At 44.1% G+C, this 26,199-nt stretch overlaps 1 protein-coding gene across 2 annotated transcripts in view; it reads left to right on the forward strand.

Annotated features, from left to right (window-relative positions):
* The first annotated feature begins 3,425 nt into the window (after positions 1-3,425).
* FAM184B (family with sequence similarity 184 member B) overlaps positions 3,426-26,199 on the forward strand; it is a 153,704-nt gene continuing 130,930 nt past the window's right edge. For both annotated transcript variants that reach the window (XM_027042550.2, XM_015082032.3), the window contains exon 1: positions 3,426-4,549. In XM_027042550.2, coding sequence (XP_026898351.1) covers positions 4,403-4,549 — 147 coding nt within the window. In that variant the 5' untranslated portion in view covers positions 3,426-4,402. The remainder of the gene's footprint in view (positions 4,550-26,199) is intronic.

Raw genomic sequence — 26,199 nt, forward strand, 5'->3', positions numbered from 1 at the left:
CTGGTTAGAGGTCTGCTGAGAGCCATGTTTTTTATCTTTTTCTGGACAGAACATTCATGGGGCCAGAATGGGTGTCAACAACGAAAGACATTTGAGGGAATAATGTAGCTATTGACCCGAAGTTGGTATCATCTTACTTGACAACTTGGCCTTCCCATCATTTTCAGTAATACTCTTGTTTGTGCCATCCTTTTTATATACATTCCATTCTCTTTATTGTGTCTTACAGTATACTTTCTGTACTTAACACTTCTTAACAATTTAAGCTATTTGTTTTTCCTATTATACTTAACAGATGAATATCATATATCCTTTTTGTTTCTCCTGTCCTTTAGGACACAATTGAATATTCTCAATACAGAAAATACACACAGCAAATAGGAACATATAGGAAACATTTTGCTTAAAATATAAATTTTTTTTCAATAGGGGATAGGATAAATAGAATATTTTGTATACAACGGAGTACTGGTTGTTAAACATGGGATTGTAGATCTTTCTTGCCAAAAGAGGAAGAAGATGTGTATTTTATGTTGAGTGAATAGGGTTCAAAAACATTATGTACAGTATCCCATTTATGTTTTAAAACTGCATATATGAACATAACATTTTTTAGATGTGTGCAGAGAGACATCTACAAGAATCTTCTCTAAAATATTAATAGTTATTTTCTCTAAGTGTAGAATCTGGGGTAATTTTTTGCCTGCTTCTTATATTTTGTCTTATTACAGGCGAGGGTCTTTTTTTTTTTTTTTAGGCAAAGACTACTGTAAGAAGCTTATATTTTTACAATCTAAAGAAAGAAAAATCAATTATGGCTTTAAGAATTTCATATTGCCAGCATCGTGCTCTGGGAAAAATAGCCTTCAAAATCAGACCCAGATCCATTACTAGCTGTATAAAATTGGGTGCTTAGCCTCCTTTAACTTCATAGTCTATAGAATGACAATAATAATAAGTACCTTAGAGGAAGTAAGAACATGTGCCAAGAGCATAGTACAATGCCAAGATCATGTTAGTGGTCTAATAATTGTTCTCCACGTACACACCCCATATGTGATACAGTGCTTAATTCTCTTCTGCCCTCTCTTTCATTCCTGATAGTGTGAAAGACCTACTAATCATAGCACTAGCAAATCCCAGCAGCTGCAGAGGACTCTTTCCAAGACAGGTCAGCTATGGTAACTTCCTTACAGCAGCTGTGGTCCAACAATGCCTGATAAGGGAATCTGAGGTTTTCCCAGTCTTCCATTATAAAGTTGAAAGTATAATATATCCTACTGGAAAAATATTTTGGCCCCTAGACATGATCATATTTAAATAAGTAAAACTTGTGGTTACATTGCAGTATTACTAAACTTTAGTGTGTATATGATCATCTACAGGAGTGATGCTCAATCCTATTCAGACCCAGTGTCACTTTTCTTTATAATGTTCATGTTACTATACTGAAGTTCAGAGATAATTTTAAAAATTAGTACACACATTTTAGGGGTGCCTGGCTGCCTCAGCCGGTTAAGCAGCAGCTTCAGCTCAGGTGGTCATCTCGTAGTTGGTGGGTTCAGGCCCACGTTAGGCTCTGTGCTGACAGCTCAGAGCCTGGAACCTGCTTTGGATACTGTGTCTCCCTCTCTCCCTCTCTCTCTGCCCCTTCCCCATTCGTGCTCTGTCTCTTTCTCTCAAAATTAAATAAACATAAAAAAATTAAAATTAGTACACACATTTTTAAAATCAATATAATTCCTTGACAGTAATATAAAGGAGAAATAAAAGGAAAATAATTATAACTAAGTCATATATATTTCAATACAGACATGCTCTGATATGATTAACCTTATGGTATCATATAGTATTCAGATGTTTGCACATATAGGTAAACCCCCCCATGAATGTGTCAAATATAGTACAAGGATGTTGCACTGGCAATCAAATACCATGAGTCATGTGGTCATTGTTGATGTGACTTTCCGAAATGGTGCACAACTTTTGGTAAAGTTTTGCACTAAAAAGGCTAATTTCCCTCGAGTTTACACAGTGGTGGAATTCCCATAAAATTTAATGTGTAAAAGATCCTGCAGAAACTACTCTAAAGGGAACTTGTGTAAAATGTCGATTCCTGGACCCTCAACTCCAAGTATTTTGACTCTGGGAGTCTAGCTTAAGGCTGGAAATCTGTGTCAGTCTCCTGGTGTAATGCCCCTGATTTCGAATCTGAGAGATCACCAAGGAGCCGATACCGATGCAAACGCACGAGGGTTTATTTGCAAGCTCGAGCTTGGGCCAAGTATACCCAACACAGCAGAGCAGGGACTTGGACCCCTAGGTTAAGAGGCGTAGCAGTTTTATAGGGGCCAGTGGCCAATGAGATTGTAACACACACACAGAAAGTTGCATAGTCATGCTAGTCCACACGCAGGTGGCCAATTGAATTACAATTTACCTTATAGTAACTGTTTGAACTAGCCTATCACTCTGGTCAGAATTGGCGCGCAAGTTTGGCGGGCAAAAGGCAAGGTTTACATTCTTTGGCGGTTAGGGGTTCCGTATTCCTATATGAGCCAGTTTCCAGTAAGGGTGTGCTCAGCGGCTTGACTAGGGTGGGGGAGTGTCTTAAAGCAATAAGTAGGTCATGTGGGGGTTATACATGAGATGGTGGGTGTAGCACAAAACGGAGTTAGTCTTGCTCTGCTTGTCCAGGGGCAGGGGATTTTTGTTAAATTCCTTGGGTCCCACATTGGCAGTGATTCTGATCCAGGCATTGTGTTTTCTAAATATATCGGAAACTAAGATGTTGCCTTGGAGAGGGAATCTAAGATAATATAGGAGCCCAAAACCCAGATTGGCCATTCCTACCCAGTGTAGTATACTGGCGTTAAAGTAAGGAATTTAGAAGAGGAATATGTTGGTTTCAGACACAACTGGGCTACTTTTGCAACTGCCTGACTGTACAAATTTTCTGGATCTATTCCCTTATCTATAAAAAGGGGCATGGTTATCTGCGGTGTAGAGGGATGGGATTGTGATTTCTGAAACCATTTGGAAGCTTGCTTGCTTTGTCAAGATTATTAAAATTCTTGATATAAGGCAGTTTCTAAAATAAAATGTATTAACCATGAAAATTGCTTATTATGTTGACGCTATTATTCATATGTTAGGAAAATCTGATGAGGGTGCTATCACTTTCCCCAAAGCCCACTGTTTGAAACCAGAGAAAGCAAGTCACAAAGAAATTTGGCCGCTAACTCTTACATTCAACAAACAAAAAGGCACAAGCTCGAAATCGTGACAAGATCTGCCTCCAGTTGGCCAGTGGCCAAGAGTGTGGAGAGGGATGAGTCACTTCCCTTTCACTGGGCTCTGTGTACTTAGACTTTCAGCTCCATCTGTTACTCAACTACCCCCTTCCTCTTTGCTTCCTCCTTTCCCACACCTGCTACCATCGTTTCTATCTCTCTGAGACTTTCCCTCTTCGCTCCTGCGGCTTCTGGTACTACGCGTTCCGCGCTTTCTCTTCCCAGATTTCTGTCACCAGCTCCTCGGCCGCCCCTTTGGCTTCTTCCCTTTGTTCGGTGATCTCCGGCAATCCTCCCGCAACGTCCGGGCTCCTCCCCAAGATGGGGGAAGGGGGATTGCCACCCGCAGCCCCCGCTGGGGCCCGCACCGTGCGCCCTGGTCCCGGTACCTCCTTGCAACCGCGCGACTTGCTCTTTACCTCCCTGCCCCTCTCTATATATCCCGCCCCCATCTCCGCCTTCAGCGCCGAGCTCCGAGGCTCCAGAGCCTCCGGCTGAGTGCGCCCATCAAGGTTGCCCGGTCCCTCGCCACCCGTTCGCCCCGGAGAACATTGCCGAGGGCCCCTTCCCAGACCGCGCGCCCCGGCTGCCCGAGGCTGAGGCCGGCTCTGATTCTTCCTTGGCTTGGGATGCGCACCGCCGGCGGGGGCAGTCGCTGCTGAGTCCAGAGCCCTGCGCCACCCACGTGTCCGAGAGCCCGGCGCGGGGCCAGCGCGAACCTCTCCAAGGCCAGCGGCTCCTCGTCGCGGAAGCACTTCTGTTGCAGGCGAAACCCGCACGGGCGGGAGAGCGGCGCGCGGGTCACTAGCGGCACGTGCGGATCCTCGGCGTGTCGCCGCAGGGTGCGGGTGCCCGCAGAGCCAGAGACCCAGCGAGCCAGCGAGCGAGCGAGCGAGCGAGCGCCGGAGAAGGGAGGGTGGGCGCGGGGACCGCCGAGAGGCCGACACCTCGGGGCAGTAGGGGCCGCTCGGCGGTGCGGGCGGCGGGACTGCAGTGCCACCGCTCCGGAGGAAGCCCACACGCTCACACGCCCGCGCGCGCACGCACGTGCACACCACGGGCAGCGAGAACACTAGCGAGAGCCCTTGAGTGTCGGACGCGTTTTAGCCATGGCTTCTGTCCTTAACAGCAAAATTCACACGTCCGGGACTTGCCAGGGCTCCAAAGCTGATGCCCGCAGTAACACCGACTGGAGAATGGATTGGGATCCCGAGATGCACGTGAAAATGTGCAAGAAGATCGCCCAGCTCACCAAGGTAAGGTGAGGCGCTGCGGGCAGGCGAGCTGCGCGTCCAGGGGCCCCAGGTTGGGGGAGGGCAGACGCACCCAGGGGAGGCCCTGGACGAATCCGGGCAGAAACTTTGTCTGGGAGGCCAACCGGTTAGGGGAGCGGTCCTAAATCTTGGTAACTTGACCTTCTGGAAGCACCATCCTTAAAGCAGCTGAGAGGATCCTTGCCAAGGAAACTCCAACAGACTGCGTGGTGAGCAGGTTGTCTGTGTTCCCAAGGTGGGAAACCTAGTTGAATCAGTGCGTGTGTGTGTGTGTGTGTGTGTGTGTGTGTGTGTGTCTGTTTTTCTTTGGCAGCTCTGCTCAAGTGATCGTGCCTGGAATGTTGTGATTTTATTATTCATCATTGTACTTTAGAGCTGGGGAGGTCATGCGGGCTCTATTTAAACACTTGATTAATTTATTCCTTCATTCAACAAATATTTGAGCCATTTGTTGAGTGCCAGCAGCTTGCCTGGCACCGTACCAGACCTGGAAGGCAGCCCAGAGGACTTACTATCAAACTGGGTGCAGATGTGTGTAAGAGCATAAGTGGGGAAGTGTACGGCTCCCCCATTAATTATTGGATTACAAAAGACCTTGGGAGGTCAGCGGGCCCATCTCCCTACCTCCTCCCAGGAACTGGATTGAAACTCTCCAGACCCTGATGTCTTCCTTATGAAGACCAGCAAGAAAATACCACACTGGCCTTTGTTAGCCCTCTGCAGCTTCCCTATTAGGAGCTCCTTGTGGTAGGTTCCCTTTCTGTGCCTTGTGTATAGCTGGAAATAGCATCCCTCTCTGTTTTCTATACAAGGCTCCCAGTGTGAGAATGTAGCTTTTGCCTCAGGGTTTCCTTTTGATCTCATAATAAATTCCTAGTACCGTGCCTGCTAGTGGAAGGGTCAGGTCCAGATTCTGTCCAGTAGTGTACGGGACGTGCTCTCTTCTCTATCTTCCTCCACTTCCCCACACCCATTTTTTGGTAGGTTCACAGGCATTTTCCTCTCTATTTTGCTGGAAGGAAGACAGCAGGGAGACTTGGAATTGGGCACTAGCTGCCTTCTCCCGCCCCTCCCATCAACTTGTCCACATTCTTTGCATATGACCCCGTTCCAAACAGTGATCTCTTTAGTCAAGGATTGAAAAAAGAGAATGAAGATACCCCTTGAGACCTTGGCACCACTGATCTACATTTACTCAAATATGACATTCATCCCCCCAAAAAGTATTGATTCAAGGTGCTAGGCACAGTATAAAACATCGTTATCTGTAAGGAATCTAAAATACTTTTGGAAAAACAAGGTTTGAAATATGAAAAGAAAACTAAAAGACACTATTGTGTAATCAGTTGCTAAATTGGATATTTCAAATTATGAGTTCTATAGAAGTGGAAACAAGGGGTAAGCCATTATAGGCAGAGACAGGGAGATTTTATGGAAGAGATGAACCTTGAGTTCATTTAAATTTATGGAGTGCCTGCTGTGTGCCGGGCCCAGTGCTGAATATTGATGGCACAAAACTAAGACGGAGTCCCTACCCCTGTGTAGAACAAACACGTAAACAGATTATTTCAATACAGTGTGGTGATCATTCCACTCAGTAGTATTTATGGCACACCTATTATGTGCCAACCACTGAAGACACAGCAGTGACGAAAGCAGCACGATCCCTAGCACATAGTAGGCAATGTTTCTCAAAGGCTATTTTGCATTAGAAGTCATATTGATTCTTATTATGTAATGCCTCTCTCCCTCTCTCTGTCTGCCCCTCCCCCACTTGCACACTCTTTCCCTCTCTCTCCCCCCAAATAAACATTAAAAAAATAAAAATAAAAATCATTTTTATAGTCAAGAGTTATTTCAATTCACTGACACTTCATCAGGTTCTTCTCACTATTTTTCCCTCAAATCCAAAGCCTTCTCTTTGGGTTTGCTTTTCTTCTAGCTGAAGTTCATTTTTTAATAATCCTTTCTGTTGGGGTCTGGGTGGGGGAGGGAATTCTTTGTATATTTGGAACTGTATTTTGCCCTCAGTGTTGGGTGAGAATGTATTTGGGTGTAAAATTCTAGTGAACAGTCATTTTCCCAGAGCACCTTGATGAAGGTGCCCCATTGTTTTCTGGTACTGATTGTCACTGGTAAAATTCTGCTGCCAGTCTAAGTTTCATTCCTTTGTAGACAGTCTGCCTTTCTGTTGAAAGTATTCAAGATTTGTGTTTGTTTTATTTTGACATGCAGCGGTTTCACCACAACTCTCTAGATGTGAGTGTCCCTTCTGGTGAGGACTGGTGTGCTCTCTTTAATTCTGGAAAATTATCAATGATTTTCTCTTCAAATATTGTTTCTCTGTCATTGCCTACATTCTCTTTTCTAGAACTGCTGTTAGGTCAGTGAGGAAGCCAGCAACTTCATCTATATCCTGAAATGTGATTTCAAAAAAAAATTTTTTTTTGCCTCTGCGTTGCCTCCTGGTGAATTCCTTAATCCAACCCTTCTGTGTGCCAGTTCTCTAAATAATTTATCCAGTCCAGAGTTTCTTCTACCTGTTAAGTTTTAGAATTTCAATAATTATATTTTTCATTTCTAAGATTACTATTCATATTTCCTTTCTGATTTTAATAACTTCTTAATTTTTACATTTTTATTCAAGTATAATTTACATTATGAAATTCATCTATGTAAGTGTATGATTCAACTTTTTTAGTAAATGTACAGAGTTGTTACTCTATAACCATAATCCAGTCTGGGGACATTGCTATCACTGTAAAGAAACCTATCCTAGGGGGGCACCTGGGTGGCTCAGTCGGTTAAGTGTCTGACTTTGGCTCAGGTCATGATCTCACGGTTCATGGGTTTGAGCCCCGCGTCTGGCTCTGTGCTGACAGCTCAGAACCTGGAGCCTGCTTCAGGTTCCGCGTCTCCCCTTCTCTCTCCCCCTCCCCCGCTCATATTCTGTCTCTCTCTGTCTCTCAAAAATGAATAAAAATGTAAAAAAAGAAAAAAAAGAAACCTGTCCTAGGTACCCATTAGTACTTAGTCCCCATTCCAACTCCAACACCAGGCAACCATTAATCTACTTTCTGTCTATAAATTTGTCTTTTCCAGACATTTCATCTCAGTGAAATGATACAGTATGTGGTATTTCCATCTAGCTTTTTTCACATAGTTGCTAAATCTTTGCAGAATGTTTTTGAAGTTAACCCATGTTGTAGTATGTATCAGTCATTCATTCCTTTTCATTGCTCAGTAGTACCCCAATGCATGAATATGTACCTTCTGTGGCACACATTTGGGTTGTTTCCACGCTGGGGCTACTATAAATAATGCTCTACAAACATTACATTCCTGTGCAAAGTCCTTGTGTGGACACACATTTTCATTACACTCAGGTAGATACCTAGGAATAGAATTGTTGGATTGTATGTTAAGTTTATGTTTAACTTTTGAAGAAACGGCCCAACTATGTTTCAAAGCGACTCTGTCATCTTGCATTGTTCAGCCTACTTTTCCAAGAAAACCTAATCCAACCCCACGTACTCAGTTCTCAAGTCACAATGAAGTACACTTCTTTGCTTACTCCATGGTCACTCACTTCTCTCTACTGTCCTCTGGATGTCTCCTCTCCTGAAATGTCTTCATCTCTAAAAGTTAAGTCTCACTGGCCCCAAGAAAAGCCTTTGAAAAACCTCACTTTTGAAATTAGCCATGCATTCATTCATTATTAATTGTGCATTGGTTATTTTTTTCTTACATCTGTTTTTCCAGAAGTTCGTACAATGCCTGGCACATAGTAGACTCTCAGTGAGCTTGTTAAATTTAATTAGAGTTTCCTCCCACAGACTTGGCAAATATTCTTTCATGATATTTATCCATCTGATGTTATAGTTGATTTGTAGATAGTATGTCCCTTAAAAATCATAGACTCTAATTTATTCACAATACTTTGCACCTGGTAGACACTCAGTATGTATTAGTGTGGTAAATATTCATTTACATGGATTCACATTAGTCATCTGGGGAGCTTTTAAAAATACACCAGGGGTGGGGCGCCTGGGTGGTTTGGTGGGTTGGGCGACCAGCTCTTGATTTCAGCTCAGGTCGTGATCTCACAGTTCATGGGATGGAGCTCCACATCGGGCTCTGTGCTACCACTGAGGGAGATTGAGATTATTTCCCTCACGCTGTGGCCCTCCCCCGCATGCGCACAAGCGTGCTCTTTCTTCCTCAAAATAAATAAATTAAATTAAAAAAAAAATACACCAGTGAGCCGACAACTAGATGCCATGCCTGATCCTAGACTGGAGTCTCTACTGGGTGGAAAAATTGCTGTGAGGAGACAGTGGAGTTGACTGACAAACTGGAATTTGATGATAGAGAAAGTAAAAGCATGTATATCACTGTGAAATTTGCTGGAGTTGACTGTATACCGTGGCTATGCACCAACATGTCCTTATTCTGAAGTAATGCACTTTGAAATAGGTCTTACTTTCCAGGACATGAGTGTGATGTCTTACTCTCAGAGCATTTTATCTTATAAATAAAATATAGAAAATAGAATACAGAAAGAAAGCAAACGGTAAAACAAAGGGCACTGATGTTAAGAACAGGTGAACGGGTGTGGGGATGGTCTTTGTGCTGTTCTTCTGGCAGTTTTTTTCCTAAGTTTGAAATTGTTTCCGAATAAAAAGCTAAAAACAAACATGAAGCACACAACGCCCCAGGCCCCACCTTTAAAGGAGACGAGAGAGAGGTGACAGGCATTGCTGTTTTCTCAAGGCCAAGAACAACCGTTTCAGAACAAGTGAAGGTTTAAACAGTAAAGTGGACGCAGAAGGGTTATTTGGGCAACAGGAGGTTCCAAATCCATCCCTATGAAAGCCTTTGGGAAGCTTTCAGTCTTGAAAACATCAGGCAGCTTGGCCCAGCCAAGCCTGGGACAGTCAGGCCTACCTCTGCTTTTGCTCTGTCCCAGCAATCTCAGGCTGATTCTTTTTTTTTTTTTTTTCAGGGCTCTCCACATCCTCATACCCAGAAGGCTTGGCATCCCTCATACTCAGGGATTCCCCAGTTTCAACTTTCGAGGGATAGAAAGTCTTGCCCCAAATAGAAGCTTTAATGAAGACCCCTTTAAATTAGAACAAGCAAATGAGTGGGAAAGTGTGCGTTCCCTGCCCATGAACCATTTCTCCAACTGAAGACTGACTCTCGGAACCCGGACCACAAGTAACCACATACCCACGGCCCTCCCTCTCATCTCCCGATCAGAGAAAATGGGCCCGGGAGACAATGAGCAGTTCTGCTAGGTGCCAGAAGTTTCCCAGCTAAAAGTAGAAGGAGTAGACTAACCCTACGGGACCCTCTCAGTCACTGTTTTAAAAACATCTCCGCTAGTCTCTTGGAAGACCCTGCAAGCAAGGGCCTGCAACTTCCACACATTCGTGATACCTTATGATTTGTTAGTGTTTGTAATCTTTTCTTTTTGAGCTTCAAGGCTTTATATTAGTTCCCAACCCCCACTTTCATTTTTTACTTATTTATCTTATTATTTTTTTTTAATTTAATTTATTTATGGGGGGAGGGGCAAAGAGAGAGAGAGAATCTCAAGCAGGCTTTGCATTATTCGTGTGGAGCTCGTCGCGGGGCTCAGACCCATGAACCATGAGATCATGACCTGAGCCGAAATCAAGAGTTGGACGCTTAACCAACTGAGCCACCCAAGTGACCCTATTTATTTATTTTATTAAGTATAGTTGACACATAATGTTATATTAATTTCAGGTGTCCCACACAGTGATTCAGCAATTCCATACATTGCACCATGATAATCATTGCAATAATGATACAACATTGTAATAATATTATTGACTACATTCCCTATGCTGTACTTTTCATCCCCTTGACTCATCTATTTTATAACTGGAAGTTTCTACCTCTTAATCCCTTTCACCTATTTCGCCCATCTCCCCAAATCCCCCTCCTGTCTAGCAACTACCAGTTTGTTCTCTGTATCTATGAGTCTTTCTGTATTTGTTTGTTCATTTGTTCTTTAGATTCCACATATGAGTAAAATCGTATGGTATTTGTCTTTCTCTGTCCTATTCCACTTAGTGTTGTACCCTCGAGATCCATTTGTGTTGTTGCAAACGGCCAGATTTCATTCTTTTTTTGGTAGTGTGTGTGCTCTCTGCAAAGCCTTTGACACACTTACTCATCCTGTGCGCACAGCAGTTCTGCATGGCAAGGAGGGAAGCACCATCTCTAATTGAGAGAGAAGAAATCTGATACCCAGAAGAGAGCCAGCATTCTTGCCCAATGTCACATTAGTATGTAGTGACAGAACCAGGACATCCAGAACCTAGTGCTGGGTGTGTGTGGAGGGTGGGGAATATTTCTTCCCTGGTCATCCTTATGTGTCCAGACTTAACCTCTCCCAATCATCTTTACTACTTTTTCCCATGGAAGGGGGAATGCGTATCCGATTACTGAGGCTAAGAGTAGGAATTGGGCAGAGCTCTTTCCTCTTCCTCCTTTTTTCTCATGGAGCCATCTGCCCATAGAAACGCACGTTGTCTGCCATGCCATTGGTTTACATGATCTCCCCCAGGTCCAATGTCTACTAAGACATATTAGCAGAGACAATGGTACTAATGTGTGAGGGAGATAGTGGATGTCTGTAGGGATGGAGTGGGGGCTATTGTTATGGAGAGATTAAGGAAAAACAATGACAATTTCTACTCAAAGTTATCTTTTCAATCAATTTAAACTTGATTTGTTTCTAGAGGGATACTTCTTACTCTTATTTATGCTAATAAATAAAAATTAAATGAAAAAAACATGAAGACACTTGGAGAGCTAGCTAATGAATGATTTGGGGGTTTACTGTGGACTGTTCTTCCTCCTGATCTGGACGTGGCTGGTATCAGCTTAAATACCAACTCTTTAGAGAAGCCTTTTCTGACCTTCTGAGCCAAAGGGGCCAACTTTCCTCATCTCTAATTGGAAAAAATAAATGTTTCTTCCTTGGTAATTTGACAGAAGAGGTTTTACTGACTGCAAATGGAGTGTCTTGCCCAGGGCTGGTCATATTGTGAGCTTGATAGACACTGGCTTCCCATTCCTTTCTGGACTGGAAGAAATGCAGAGGGACAGGACTCTTGCCCAGTTGTCCAAAGCAGCAGTGGGAACAAAGCCAGCCCTTCTCTGGGACAGAGAGGCAGGGTCCAAAGGCAGTAGGAGTGATGCCTGTTGCCACAGGAGTCCTCAGCCACAGGCTGCCACTTGAGCCCTGGGTTTTCATGGCTTAAAGGTGTGGAAACTTTATTGTACCCCCTGACTCCCGTAGCTTCTCTGAAAATACCTCCTGCTTGCAGGAGCTTGTTTGGGGACAGATGTTCACTCAGTGCCATACCAGTTTGCTTTAGGATCCTAGATTTGAAAACTGAAGATCTGTTTTAACAAGTTCTCTCTGTTGGAATCTTTTCATTTAATGACGTGATTCATGGTATAAAGATGGCTTCTTCACAAAAATCTTTTTGCCATAAAACAAACAAATGAACTACACCTTTAGTGGGGTGTCTGAACTCTACTAAGATAACCTCCACTTTTGCATGACCATTCTGATGTCTGCATCAATCCTTTTTCCACACAGCAGCCAGAGTGACCATAAAACAGGATCAAAGCCTCGGGGCGCCTGGGTGTCTCAGTTAGTTAAGTGTTGGACTCCTGATGTCAGCTAAGGTCATGATCTGACAGTTCGGGAGCTCGAATGCTGCGTTGGGTTCTGTGCTGATGGCGAAGAGCCTGCTTGGGATCCTGTCTCTCCATTTCTCTGCCCCTCCCCTGCTTGTGCGCTCTCGCTCTCACTCTCTCTCTCCTTCTCTCAAAATGAATAAAAATAATTTCCCTTATAAAAAAAAAACAACGAATCAAAGCCTCACACACTGTTGGTGGGAACACACAACATTCCACCTGCTTTGGAAAACAGTCTGGCAGTTCCTCCAACAGTTAAACAGAGTTATCATATGAACCACCAATTCTGCAGTACCCACGAGAAATTAAAACATACACCCACACAAAAACTCATACACTTTTCATAGCAGCATTATTCATAATAGCCACAAAATAGAAATGAGCTAAATGTCCATCAGTGGAAGAATGGATAAATGAAATGTGGTGCAAAGTACGAGGTGGGGGGCAGGTAGTGGCTAAGGGATACAGGGCTTCTTTTTAGGGTAAAGAATATTATGTTTTTATATAATATATTTTTTAAGTTTATTTACTTTTGAGAGAGAGAGAGTGAGAGTGTGAGTGGGGGAGGGGAAGAAGAGATCCCAAGCAGGCTCTGTGCTGTCAGTTCAGAGCCCGACACAGGGCTTGAACTCACCAACTATGAGATCATGATCTGAGCCAAAACCAAGAGTCGGATGCTTAACTGCTTAACTGACTGAGCCAACTGAGCCATCCAAGTGCCCCCCTGAAGGGAATATTCTAAAGACAGTTGTAGTGATGGTTACACAACTCTGTGAATGTACTTAAAGCCACTGAACTGTAGTTTAATTAGGCCAATTGTATGGTATAAGAATTGTATCTCAATAAAGCTGCTAAATTAAAACAACATTAAACAAAATAAACTGAATCCTATCTTTCTCCTGCTTGAATCCAGTTCTGAAAGCAAGTCCTCGTGACTTCACCCCATAAACAAATAACGAATCAGTCCATCTCCATTCTCCTTGTCCACCTCCACCTCTGCTCCAACCCTGGCTGTGGCCTCCTCAGGATCCTGTGGTCTACCCTGGGCTCCTCACACAGTGGCGAGCATGAGCCTTTAAAATATAAACCAGAACGTGTCGTTCTTCTGTTTAAAATGCCGTGGCTTCCTGTTTCTCTTGGCATGAAATTTGTTCACCTAGAATACATTCTCAATGGTGGTCACTTGAGGTGGCTGCTGACCATGTCTCAGTGTCACCTACCGGGCCACATCGTCCTTCTTTTTTGGCCTTTCAAATGTGCCCAGTTTGTGCTGCTCGGTGTCTTTGTCCTGTGGAGTCTTCTGCCCGACCCCTGGCTTGGCTGACCAGTCTCGGCTCAGATGTCTCTTCGGACCCGGCCTACCTGTGCCCCTAGACTGTGCTGCTGCCCTGCTCATTTCTGAGGTCCTCTTGGCTCTATCTGCTATTTTCTTCTTCTCCTCTCTCTATTTATTGCCTTCTCTTCTCCGCAGAGGAAGTTCCTTGAGGGCAGGGATTTCTGTGTGCTTTCTTTTCTCCTCTACCTCTAGTGCCCAAAACAGTGCCTGGCTAGTGATCGGTGCCCACATGTGCTCATTGATGGACTAAATGAATACAGCTCTACCCTGACCTTCCTCTGCTCCTGGGATAAAGTATCAAATTTTAACCAGAGTCTACATACATTTTGTGGGAAAGTGGGGAAGCTCTTCTCAAGGCCAGAACTCAGGAGGTGCTACTCTCCAGTTTTCTGAGTGCTGTGGGGAACTGGCCAAATCTGACAAGTCAGTGGACTTCTTCCATTCCCTCCCAAGCCAGCATCTGACTTAGTCACTTCCAGCCCCTGACTACGGACACAGGGTCTGACCAAACTTGGTGCTTCCATTGGTCAGATTCCAATTCCTTCAGGACACCAGAAGTATAAGGTAAAATAAAAGAGCAATGACCAACCATATACTATTTTAGAAGAACGCATCCAGGGGTACCTGGGTGGCTCAATTTGTTGAGTGTCCGACTTCAGCTCAGGTCATGATTTTGCGGTTTGTGGGTTCGAGACCCGAGTCAGGCTCTGTGCTGACAGCTTAGAGCCTGGAGCCTGCAAGCCTGGAGCTGCCTTCGGATTCTGTGTCTCCCTCTCTCTCTGCCTCTCCCCTGCTTGTGCTCTGTCTCTCTTTCTCAAAAATAAACATTAAAAACAATTAAAAAAAAAAAGAAAAACATCCATTTTAGAAAAATCAAAAATACAAACAACAAGATTTTAAAGCATTTTCAAATATGTAATAACTATAGTGATATAATAAGTAATACTTTTATACATCCTACTATATAATTCCCCATGCAAATATAGACATATAATTTCCAAAAATAGGGTTACATGATACATAACTATTGTGTTACCTTCACAATAGATCTTGAGCTCTCCAACATAATTTTTTTCAATGTTTATTATCTACTGTTTTTATACAGCAAGCAAGTTACAATTTTGATATGTTACCAAGCAAGAAGTATGAAAACATTGAACAGCCCGAGGCATCAAAGAAGTTTCCCTGAGAACTATTATTGGTGGGCATTTTGGTTGATTCCAGTTTTTCATTATTGTAATTAGTATTATGATGGATGTTCTTGAGACTGCACACGTGCTATATTATTTTCTTTGGTTAAATTTCTATGAGCAAAACTCACCTTCGTTACAGGTAGACTCCTATGAAGGAATATCAGGAAGTTTGGAAGGGAGAGACCTGGAGAGAGGGCTATTTTGTGACTAGTTGAAAGCAGTCTCATATACAAGATGTTCTCCTGACTTGTTGACTGCAAAGCTTGCCATTTTTAAAGGCATTTATTACAGCTCTCTACCTCTATAAACTGCTGGAACAGTTCCATGAGAGCAACACTCATAGTTTCCGAGACCATGATGTACAGTGGTCCCCCCCCCCCTTCTCTGTGGTTTCAGTTACCTAGGGTCAACTACAGTCCAGAAGCAGATGATCTTCCCGATACAGTGTGATATACATGTCACAATGCCTGTGGCATTTGCCTCATTTTGTCTCATCATGTAGACATTTTATCATCTCACATCACCACAAGAAGGGTGAGGACAGTACAGTAAGACATTTTGAGAGAGACCACATTCACATAACTTTCATTATAGTGTAGCATTAAAATTGCTCTATTTTATTAGTAGCTATTGTTGTTAATCTCTTACTATGCCTAATTTATAAATTAAGCTTTATCATAAATGTGTATGTGAAGGAAAAAACCTATAGCACGTACAAGTGAGTTCGGTACTATCTGTGGGTTCAGGGCATCCACTGGGGCTCTTGGAATGTGTCCCCAGCAGATAAGGGCAGGGAGAAGGGGCTACTGTAATTACTTTCAAACTACAGTGACATAATCACAGGCCCAGATTGTCATTTCACATTCTGACTGTGCAATGGACCTATTTGAAGTTACTGTATTCTGATCCTCCAGAGTAACAGGATGTTGCTCAAGGATGCTCCTGGGTTGCTCAAGCCATCAGAGAAGCAAGCAGCTTCCTCACAGCTCAGGGCTCCAGTGGAATCTGTGGCACACGAGCTGCTCTCCCTGTCTTGTCCCTGGTCTCCTGAGAAAACCTTTTCCTTTGCTGTGGAACCTTCAAAACAGGAAGCAGGGAGGCCTGCTTGTGAATCATTGATGTCATCATCAGACATAGTGTTCTCCTCAGTCTTTCGAAGCAGAATGGTGGTAAAATTTTCCTGAAAAGCTATGCCCCTACCTGCTGAATTCTGAACAGCTACCATAATAACTTTGCCCCTTGAACTTCGGGCTCCCATTTGGTTAACAAGCAAGCCCAAGAGACTGCTCAGTCTTTTGCTGCTTCGTGCTAATTGTATGCTTGGCAGACGCTGTCTTCTCTTGTTGGTGACTGTGGTAGACACACACAAAAATTGTGTCCCCGGTAGACACCAAAGCTCTGGAACCCGTGAATCCTACCTTATTGGGAAAAGGAGCCTTTGAAGGTTAAGTGTCTTGAGATGAGATAGTCTTCTATTGTCTGAGTGGGCCCTAAATCCAATGACACGTGTCCTTACAAGAGAACAGCAGAGGAAGATTTGAGATGGAAGAGGTGAAGGCCCTGTGACAACGGAGGCAGAGATTGGAGAAATGCTCCTACAAGCCAAGAAACACCTGCAGCCACCAGAAGCTGGAAGAGGCCAAGAATGGATGATTCTCCCCCTGCGCTTCAGAAGGGAGTGAGGCCCTACAGGCACCTCGACTTTGAACTTCTGACCTCCAGGACTGAGAGAGAATAAAGTCCTGTTGTTTTGCTTTATTTTTTAAAGTATTTATTTAAGTAAATTCTACACCCAGTGTGGAGCTTGAACTCATGACCCTGAGATCAAGAGTCCCACGCTCTCCTGACTGAGCCAGCCAGGCTCCCCTAAAGTTCTGTTGTTGGAAACCAGTCTGTGGGTGACTTGTTATGGTGCCACAGAAAGCAAATACACTGGCTTCTTACAATCTCCTCTTCACCGTTACTGAAGGCTACTGCTCTCTCAGATATCTGCTGAGCTGCTCTCCTCTCATAACTGTCAGGGTTTTTTAACGAAAATTTAGAACAGCAAAGTGTGGGGCTCAGGCAGTGATGCATTTTGAAAACTGCACTGGTGGCTGTGACTTCAGCCTGACTCCGAGGCCACTGCCTCTGGCCTAGGCGATAGGTCCTGGTCCATTGCCAGGCCCTGGGCTTGGCCTGTCCGGTAGCAGCGAGATTGAATGTTTGTCTTATTTCCTACACTTCTCTAGAAGCTCTTGAGGCCTGTGCTGCTCAGATGTTAGTATTAAACACACGCGGCTAGGCCCACCTTTAGCACTTTGCATTCAGTCGGTCCCCAGTGAGGGCTGAGAATATGCATTTTCAGCCAGCTCAGGTGATGCTGCAGACATCAGGTTGAGCAAGCCTGTAAGGTAACCAGGACCCTCTGTTTTGTCTTCCTCATTTTTGAGCTTTCAACAGCTTGGAGCATAGGGCTCTGCTCTCAATAATAGTAACGGGAGTCGGATTAGTTTGATCTGTTAAACCTTTGAGGACAAGGTCCGCATCTTACACCTTTTTTCTATGTCTTTAGTGCTCCATGAGTGCCAGGACACAGCAAGTGCCAGCAGGAGACATGAAAGGGCAGGTGTGCCAGCAAAACTCCCATCTGTAAGAGGTGGCAGCACATCATAGGAAGGGCCCAGGGATGGCAGAAGCCGCTCCTTCAGAGAAGCATTGCATTGTTGGGGACCGTCATCAAAAAGACGGGACCACCAACTGACCTGTGAGCTGGACCCGGGCACCCCCTCTCCTGCCCTTGGAATGTGGGTTCCGCTTGCCTTTCCAGCTCCCAGAGGCTGCTCCGAGGACACAGCCTTGAGAGGGTGATGCGGTGTTGAAAACCACCAGTATATACATGACCGGGCCTGGTGAGGGCCTCTTAGTAACATTTTAAGATTTGGAGGGTGGGTGCAGGCGTCCGTTTGTCTTACTGTCACCCAAGATAAGCCTCGTATGAAAGGTCCCTTTGCTGTTATTAAAACTGCCACCTACGCACCTGGAGTGGCCTGCCTCTTTCTTGGGTCTCTCCTCCTCATTGTCATTCTCAGTGTCTTAAACAGGCCTTGGATCAATTCCAGGTTTTGAAGGAGTGGCAGGTGTTAGTCTGCTTAGTTTACCTGCGTGTCTTGGTCTAGTTTTGCACTCTGCTGATGGTTTTGTTATGATCAGGGTGACAGAAGCACTTGTGGGCGATATCAGAATGAGGGGCATGCCGAGAGGATGTTGGGGGTGGGTAGCATGGGGGCGGGTAAGAGCGATACCTTGACATTTTGAAGACAAAGTTTGTCTCGATCATAGTTTTGTTAGGTCAAACCAGTTCCAAGAAAGTGTGAAAGAACCTATTTTCTGGTTTTCGTGCATCATCTTGCCAGGGTAGCCTGCCCTTGAGAAGCACGCCTCTGAAGCGTCTGCTTTTCCTTGCTCTTGCAAGCTCATTAATGGCATTTTCCCAGAGACCCAGAAATAGCAAATTCCATTAAAAGCCTTATCATTAAACACAATACAGCTCTTTATGTGGGAGAAGGATGGCCTCTGAATAAGAGTCCATTAGGGCTGTGGGCCGGAAAAAATGGGTCAGCTTTCTTTTAAAAGAGAAATTAATACAGCAGGCAAGAGCCAGCAATACTGGCGACATTTGTCTTGCAAAGCTTTTCCTCTCCATGCTGCCAAAGTGCTCCTGTCCAGACTTGCTATTCCTGTCCTCAGCCTCCTGGAGCAGGGCCCATTGGTCCCAAGGAAGCCTATCAAATTATCTGGTGACAGCCTAAATAAAAATGAGTGGGTAAATTAGAACAGAGTATAGGGGTGTGTGTGTGTGTGTGTGTGTGTGTGTGTGTGTGTGTATTTGTGAGCAAATGTAAACTAAACCATGCCTCAGGAAAGCAAATGCTAGTCAGTAACTCATGTGCTGACCTCTCTCCCCTTTGGTGGGTCCTAATGTGAGTTCCATGAAAAGTGGTTCATAGCCACATCCATGACATGCTATCCCCAGAGAAGAGCTGATAGAGAGAAGCTTGTTTCCATTACAGCAGGTGAGTGCTCAAAAGGGCTGTGCAGTGTGTAGTATCCTCATTGTGACTTAGGGAAGCAGAGGCACAGGGCCTTGTGGGACCTTGGTAGCTGGAGTTGACTGGTAGGGGAAGAACCAGCACTGAACAACAGGAGCTGGGAAGTGAGCATCCCATTGAGATGCCAGGGACGCAGTGTCTGAAAAGCCTAGGCAGCACAAGTGTGAGTCAGGCTGATGTCTGCAATGGGAGAGTTCTTCAGCTGTGTGGGCCAGGACAATGAGGGGTTCTAGAAGATGGGTGATTCAGAATTCAGGGGAGCTGGCTGGTAGAAGTAGGTATTTGGAATTCTGTCCAAATTCAGCAGGATCGCCTGCTAATAGGATATGGACAGGGAGACCCAACTCTACGAAAGGAGGATTTGGTAGTGGCAGGTTCTTGGCAAACGACATGGAGAATTTAAGGACTTTGTAAGATACTCAAAGGGGGAAATATGTTGTGGGAGATTCAATATATAGTTGTGCTAGCTTGGATGTTTGCATTAGTGTTCAGCAAATACTCCTATCCCCTTCCCCCATCCCATGAACAGAGTTTGCCTCCTCATTCCATTGATGATGGGCTTCTTCTTGAACCTGCTTTGGTCCATGGAATGTTAAAGGCTGTGAACATGGGCAGAGGCCTTCGATGTGCTTGTGCCATTTGGATATTGCCATGAGAAAACCATGTGCTGAGTGGCCACAGTCCCTATAGTCTGACCCCAAAGGAGCAGACCTGAATCCAGCTCTCACAGCTTGGAGCCAAACCCGGATGATTCAAAATCTGAAACATGGGGCAGATCCACTCAGCCAAGCCCAGCCTAGATCAGCTCAACCATAGTTAGCCTGCATGAGAAAAAAAAAAAATGCTTCTTGTAATAAGTCATTGAGTTCAAGGGTAGTTTGTTTTGCAGCTATGGGCAGTCCCTAAGACAGTAGGGTTGGACCTCAGAAGAAATAGCTAGGCTAGAGACTGGATTTTAGGAATTATTAACTTATAGAGGATAGTTTGTTTATTTCTTCATTTACTCCTTCACTCAGTAAATATTTGGTACAAACTGATTCTGGACTGGGTACTTCCATTCATTGCTATGGAGATTGTTTAAAATCCTTGTGGAAATAGGTCTTTTGGCAGCTTTCCCAGGGAGGATTTGCAGCATTAGAACAAAAGACTGTCAAAAATGGAACCTTCAGGATAGCTATCCTATGAAAGAGAGAGAGCCTGAGAGAGCCCTGAGAGAGATATTGGGAGACATAGGTGAAGCTGGTGTTTCACACGGGAGGAGAGGCCTTCAAGAGGGAGTGTTGACTGGTGGCAGGTGGTGCAGAGATGGAAGGTGGTTTGAGTCCTGAAAAAGAAGCCATTATAATTGGTCATTGGTGACCTGGGTGTCATTAGAATGATGGGCCACGGTTGGGAGAGCCTGGCACAGGGAGCCAAATGTTGACATCTGTATTAATTGGCTCAGGCTGCCATAACAGAATACCACAGACCATGTGACTTAAACAATTGAAATGTATTATTTCACATTTGTGGAGGCTGGAAGTTCAAGAACAAGTTGCCAGTGATGTTGGTTTCTGTTGAGAGGGGTCTCTTCCTGGCTTGTAGACAGCCCCCTCTTGCTGTGTCCACACATTGCTTTCCATTGTGCATATGCGGGGAGAGGTTTGTGGTGTCTCTTCCTTTTCTTATTGGGATGCTAGTCCTATTGGATTAGGGCCCCACCATTATGACCTCATTTAATTTTAATTACCTCCTTAAAGGCCCTCTCTCCAAATACACTTACACTAGAGGTTAGTAATTCAAAGTATAAATCTTGGACGGCACCCATATCAGTCTCTAAGAGCATCAGAAGACTTGGGTCTGGTTCCAGCTTTGCCACTGCTTGGATCACCTCTGTGAAACTCCCCGAGGACTCCCTGTCTGGATCTGTCTAATGGACACAGTGCCCACCTCACCTGCCTGCCTCAGGGTTGCTGCAGGGAGAACTTTGTGCCTCTTTGCTGCTGCTTCTTGTTGCCTTTTCCATCTATATTCCTTGGGAAGAGGAGCTCCCCAGCTGTCCCTGTCTACCCCCACCTAGGTTCCTGCCACTTGCCTAGCCCACTCTCCTGAAGATGGGGGAACATCCTTCCCCCTGGTGTTCAGCCACCACAGAAAGAGCTCTGAAGGCTATCTCATACTTTAGTTCCCTTACATTCCCTTCTATGGGGGAACAAGCCACTTGTTTTTGAGGTTTCTATGTCAGAGAACACATGATAGCCACCACCTTGAGCTTGCTTTGTGTCGTCAGTCAACCAGGGCCCAGGATGGAGCCTGGGCATTACCTTAGGCTTATGGCAGGGTATCTCAGCCTGGCCCCTACCGACATTTGAGGCCAAATAATTCTTTGTTGTGAAAGGCTGTCCTGTGCATTGTAAGTGTTTAGCAGCATCCCTGCCCTCTACTTATTAGATACCAGTAGCCCTCCCCTAGACAACAAAAAATGTCTCCAGATGTTGCCAAATAACCTCTGGGGGCTGGGGGGGGGGGTCCAATCAACTCCTGTTGAGAACCAATGACTTAGGCAGACTTTGTTTACTCAAGGCTCAAGCCATATTTGGACAGTGACTTTGAAGAGCCTTCAGTTCACTATCTTAGGACTTAATCAGAAGTCACAGAGTCCCCTGGAGAAGAGACATTTCTTCCCAGAAGCCCAGGAGGCTTCTGTGTAAATATGCAACAGTGTGGTGGTTCTTGCTGGTAAACCAGAGTTTCCAAGGGAGACCTGGGGATTGGGCTCCCCATTTTCCCAGAGGTCTTTTAAGACTCTAAGTGCTCTTAACATTAAAAGGACAAGTCACACATAAATAGCAATACCTAACAATGTTGAATGCATTGCCTGAGTCCAGGATGTGTGTCTTGTTTGGTTATTTATTTGGCAAGAGACACGGACAGACAAGGGGCAGCCTGGATGGTTTTCTGATTTGAATATCTGGTTGACCTTGAATTTCCTCTAGAGCTTCAGCTCTTCATGTGCAAAATGGGCATTTCAATCCCTACTTCTTCCACTGGACTGTTGCTCAGGTGAGAATTTGTATATGAATTCCTTACCAACTAAGCATGTTATGAAATCCTGAATTGTTTAGGGGCCCTAGTCAGTCAGGTCTGGATTCACATCACTCATGTGCCCTAAACTGTCTGAAGCCTTAGAAAGTTACCCAACAGATTCCTTAGATTCCTCACCTGACAAATATTGGAAGCAGTACCTACCTTGATGTGTGAAGATGGCAACTAACTGACATAGCAAATAGATTTAAAACAACAGCGAATGGCTGAAGATTTTCTTGAATTAACTTTAAGAACCTAGCTAGATGCCCTATACCCAACTTTGAGCTGCTCGCTGAGCTCTGATGCCATGGAATGGAACACCTCTCCCAACATTTCAGGCAACATTTCTGCCGCCTTGACCCCCATAGAGGCGGTTCTTGAGGGAGTAAAAGTGTCCGGGCAGTGTCCACTGCTTGACAATGTCTGAAGAAACTGGACAGCACTTCAGGGCAGTGAGCTAATCCCTAAAGGGAATGAGTCCAGTGGAAGCAGGGACGTGGAGCTGGTGGAGACCAGAAGAAACAGAAGCCAGTCCCCTGAAAACCCAAAGGATGGATGGTGCTGAGATTCCCGTCTGTTTAATGGGGGTTCCGGTCACATTTCCTTTGACTCCCAAGGATAGGATAGGATGCTCCAGCTGACGTCAGACTTCTACTGCCTCAGAGAAAAGATAAATGCATTATCTTTTATACCTTGGGGCGGGGGGGGGGGGGAGTGGTGGTTCTGAATTGGCCGATAGAGGCTGATCCACCTTTTCTCCACCTTTTCCCAACTATCTTTTATTCTCATTTATTTTAACCTTTCCCAACTTTTTAACCCCTTAAATCAAGTAAACCATCTAAGCAGAGAGACAGTGAAGTTGAACACCACGATCAGCATGACAGTGTAGAGTGCCAAGGAAAGAGGAAGCGTATTGTGATCCCTGAGCAGTGTGCACTTGTCACTCAGGCCTCCCTCCTGCTAAGTGCCATTTAACAGCCTCCAAGGATCTTATTTATCACCCCTTTCACTTTACTGTGGCAGTGCCCTCACTTATGCAATAAAAATGACGTCACCCTTCTGCAGATGCTTCAATAGGCACTAGAGGTCAAAACCATCTCTTCTTCCTACCTTGGAAAAAAATGCACCTGTCACATTTCAGAAACAGATACAAAAGCCTGGACCTGGAAAAAAAAAAACCCAGTCATCTTAATTATCTTCCCAACAACAGACAGGCCCTTGGCTGTTGCTACAGGGAGGCAGGTGGTTAGCTACTTGGCTGGTTGGTTCCAGGATGCATGAGCCCATAGTGAAAGCAACGATGGGCTATTTGAAATTTCAGCCAAATACACCGCAGTTGCCAGTACTGAATAAATAATCTCTGATGGCTAAGCTGATGCTAAGATTTATCATGCAGTATTGCTGCTTCCAAGAATATATAGGAACTTAGTGTTGCCTTAAAAGTGGTTCAGTTTTAGAAACAATGCACAATTAAATTAGTACTGACAAATGGGGGCAAGTTTTAGTCCCACACATTCCTTCAGCTGGAAATGACCTAGAGATAATTTAGTTATTGGCCCAGTTCACACACTGGAGACTAGACTAGCTAAGAGGCTTCTCTGAAGTCACACAGCTAATTAGTAGCAAGGCAGATTTAGTTGGGGGTGGGGAGGAGGTCATTTGTTTTGTTTTTGGCATGTTGAGTTTAAAGGTCTTATGAAACATCCAAGTCAAGATGTCAGGGAGGCAGCTGGTTATTTTTAATGGTCCTTTAAGAGAGAGGTCAGGGTTTGAGTTACAGATTTGAGGGTGGACATTGCTAAATACCTTACTCACATATTTCACACATCTTTCAACCCTTGTTTCTTTTTAGTAGAAAATGGCATTAAGAGCCCACAGTCTATATGCTGAGGGCACTCATTGCTACTAGGTTGTTACTCAAATCTAGGCCTTTTTTTTTTTTTTAAAGTAGGCTCCATGCCTAGTGCAGAGCTCAACACGTGGCTCAAACCGATGACCCTGAGATCAAGACCTGACCTGAGATCGAGTCAGACCCTTACCCAACTGAGCCACCCAGATGCCCTGAATCTAGACCTTCCATGCAGATATATGAAATATGTATTTTTCTAAAGATAAATTACATCATGGTTTCATATTGATACTTGTAATTCAAGCTGAAAGTGTATAGGGTTTTTAATTCAACCTTAATGGTTTTATATCTGTAGGTGTCATGAACAGAGGCCTAACTTGCATCAAGCTATTTGAGAGTCATTGCTCCTTGAACTGTTACAGACCTGCATCAGTTCATAGGCCCAGAGCCCCTTAATCTAGGGGAGAACAGGTCCCCTTAAGAAAGAACTCACACCTTGGTACTGAGTCTTTCCCCAAGGGGAACTGTTGTGTGAGTGTATGAGGGTAGCTGTGTCCTGGAGAAAGTTGGATACCTAGACCTTTGAGGATTATTGGACATTGACTCTGAGAAAACTGAGGCACAGAAACGCTAAATAATTTTCCCCAAATCACACAACTAGTAAGTAGTAGAGCCAGAATTCAAATCCAGACATTCCATGCTATTAATTACTATGCTTCACAGACTCTCATGTAACCACCATGGGACTAGGATCTATTCTCACTGATGTTGGGGTGACCTCTCTGAAACCCACTGGATCATATATGCAGCTACATCACATCCTGCATTGGCTCCCTATTGCCATTAGAGTAAACAGGGCCATCTGTGATATGCCTTTTTTTTTTTTTTTTTTTGCCTTTCCAATCTCATCTTCTGAATACTTCCTGGCCTCACTCCATGCACAAGGCATGCCAGATGACCTAAAGATTTGTAAACACACCATTTCCTTCCACCTCTTCTTGTGTTTGCACATGTTTCCTCAGTTTGATGTCCTCTCTACCTTAACACTTCCCAAGGTCATGTTCAAGTGGCTTTGTGAAGCGTTTATGAATCACCCAAGGCAAACAGATCCCTCCCACCTTGGGAACTACCACATATGGCACTCTCCTCCATGACAGCATCATGGACAATACATTCCACTGGCACAAATGCCCATGAGCAACTTGAGGATACTGTCCATGGCTTGTGACCTTTGAATCTGTAGAGCTTCTTATATAGAGCTAGAAACATGGTGGCCTTTCACATATTTGCTGAATTAATAAAAAAAATGAATAAACTTAAAGGAAAGCTGTGGCTTGATTATAATGGCCTTGAATACACTGCTGAATAGTCTGCTTTCCAGTCAACCATCCAAATGGCTCTCCAGTGAATTCACTGTCAAGCTAACTTCTATTTGTTTTCTTTAATGCACAGATATAAAAAATAAAACAAAAATGTCAAATTATTCCACAAGTCAGATAACCAATGTGAACTATTTAAAAAAATTGCAGAGAAAGACAATTTATACAATACAGAGAGGTAGACAATGAAAAATAAGTTCTTCTCATGAACCTATTGGAGGTTTCCTGTATTTTCTTCTGTGAAAACAAAATTTATACATATACTACCATATTATTTAGCTATACATAAAAATATACATATCTATTTTTATGCATGTCTAGTTTTTAAAATTTTACACAAATGCTATTATGTACACTATTACTGCTTAAAGATTATATTAATATTATCACATTATACTAATTATATTAACACATCTTGGAGACCCTTCCATTCTGCACATACAGTTCTACCTTAGCCTTTTTTTTAAAGTTTATTTATTTTAAGAGAGAGAAAGAACAAGCAGGGGAGGGGCAGAAAGAGAGAGTGAGTGAGAGAGAGAGAGAGAGAGAGAGAGAGAGGGAGAGACAGAATCCCAAGCAGGCTCCGTGTGGTCAGTGCGGATGTGGGGCTCGATCCCAAGAAATGTGAGATCATGACCTGAGCCGGAACCAGTAGTTGGACTCTTGACCAACTGGGCCACCCAGGAACCGCTCTAGCTTAGCCTTGTATTTTTTTTTAACTTTTCCTTTCTTTTTTATTTCTTTCTTTTATTCTTTTTTTAATTTTATTTTTTATCTTTTAAATTTTACATCCAAATTAGTGAAGCAATGATTTCAGGAGTAGATTCCTTAGTGCCCTTCCCCATTTAGTCCATCTCCCCTCCCACAACCCCTCCAGTAACCCTCAGTTTGTTCTCCATATTTATGAGTTTCTTCTGTTTCTCCCCACTCCCTGTTTTTATATTATTTTTGTTTCCCTTCCCTTGTGTTCAT

The sequence above is a fragment of the Acinonyx jubatus genome, chromosome B1, assembly GCF_027475565.1.
Source record: "Acinonyx jubatus isolate Ajub_Pintada_27869175 chromosome B1, VMU_Ajub_asm_v1.0, whole genome shotgun sequence".
Lineage (NCBI taxonomy): Eukaryota > Metazoa > Chordata > Mammalia > Carnivora > Felidae > Acinonyx > Acinonyx jubatus.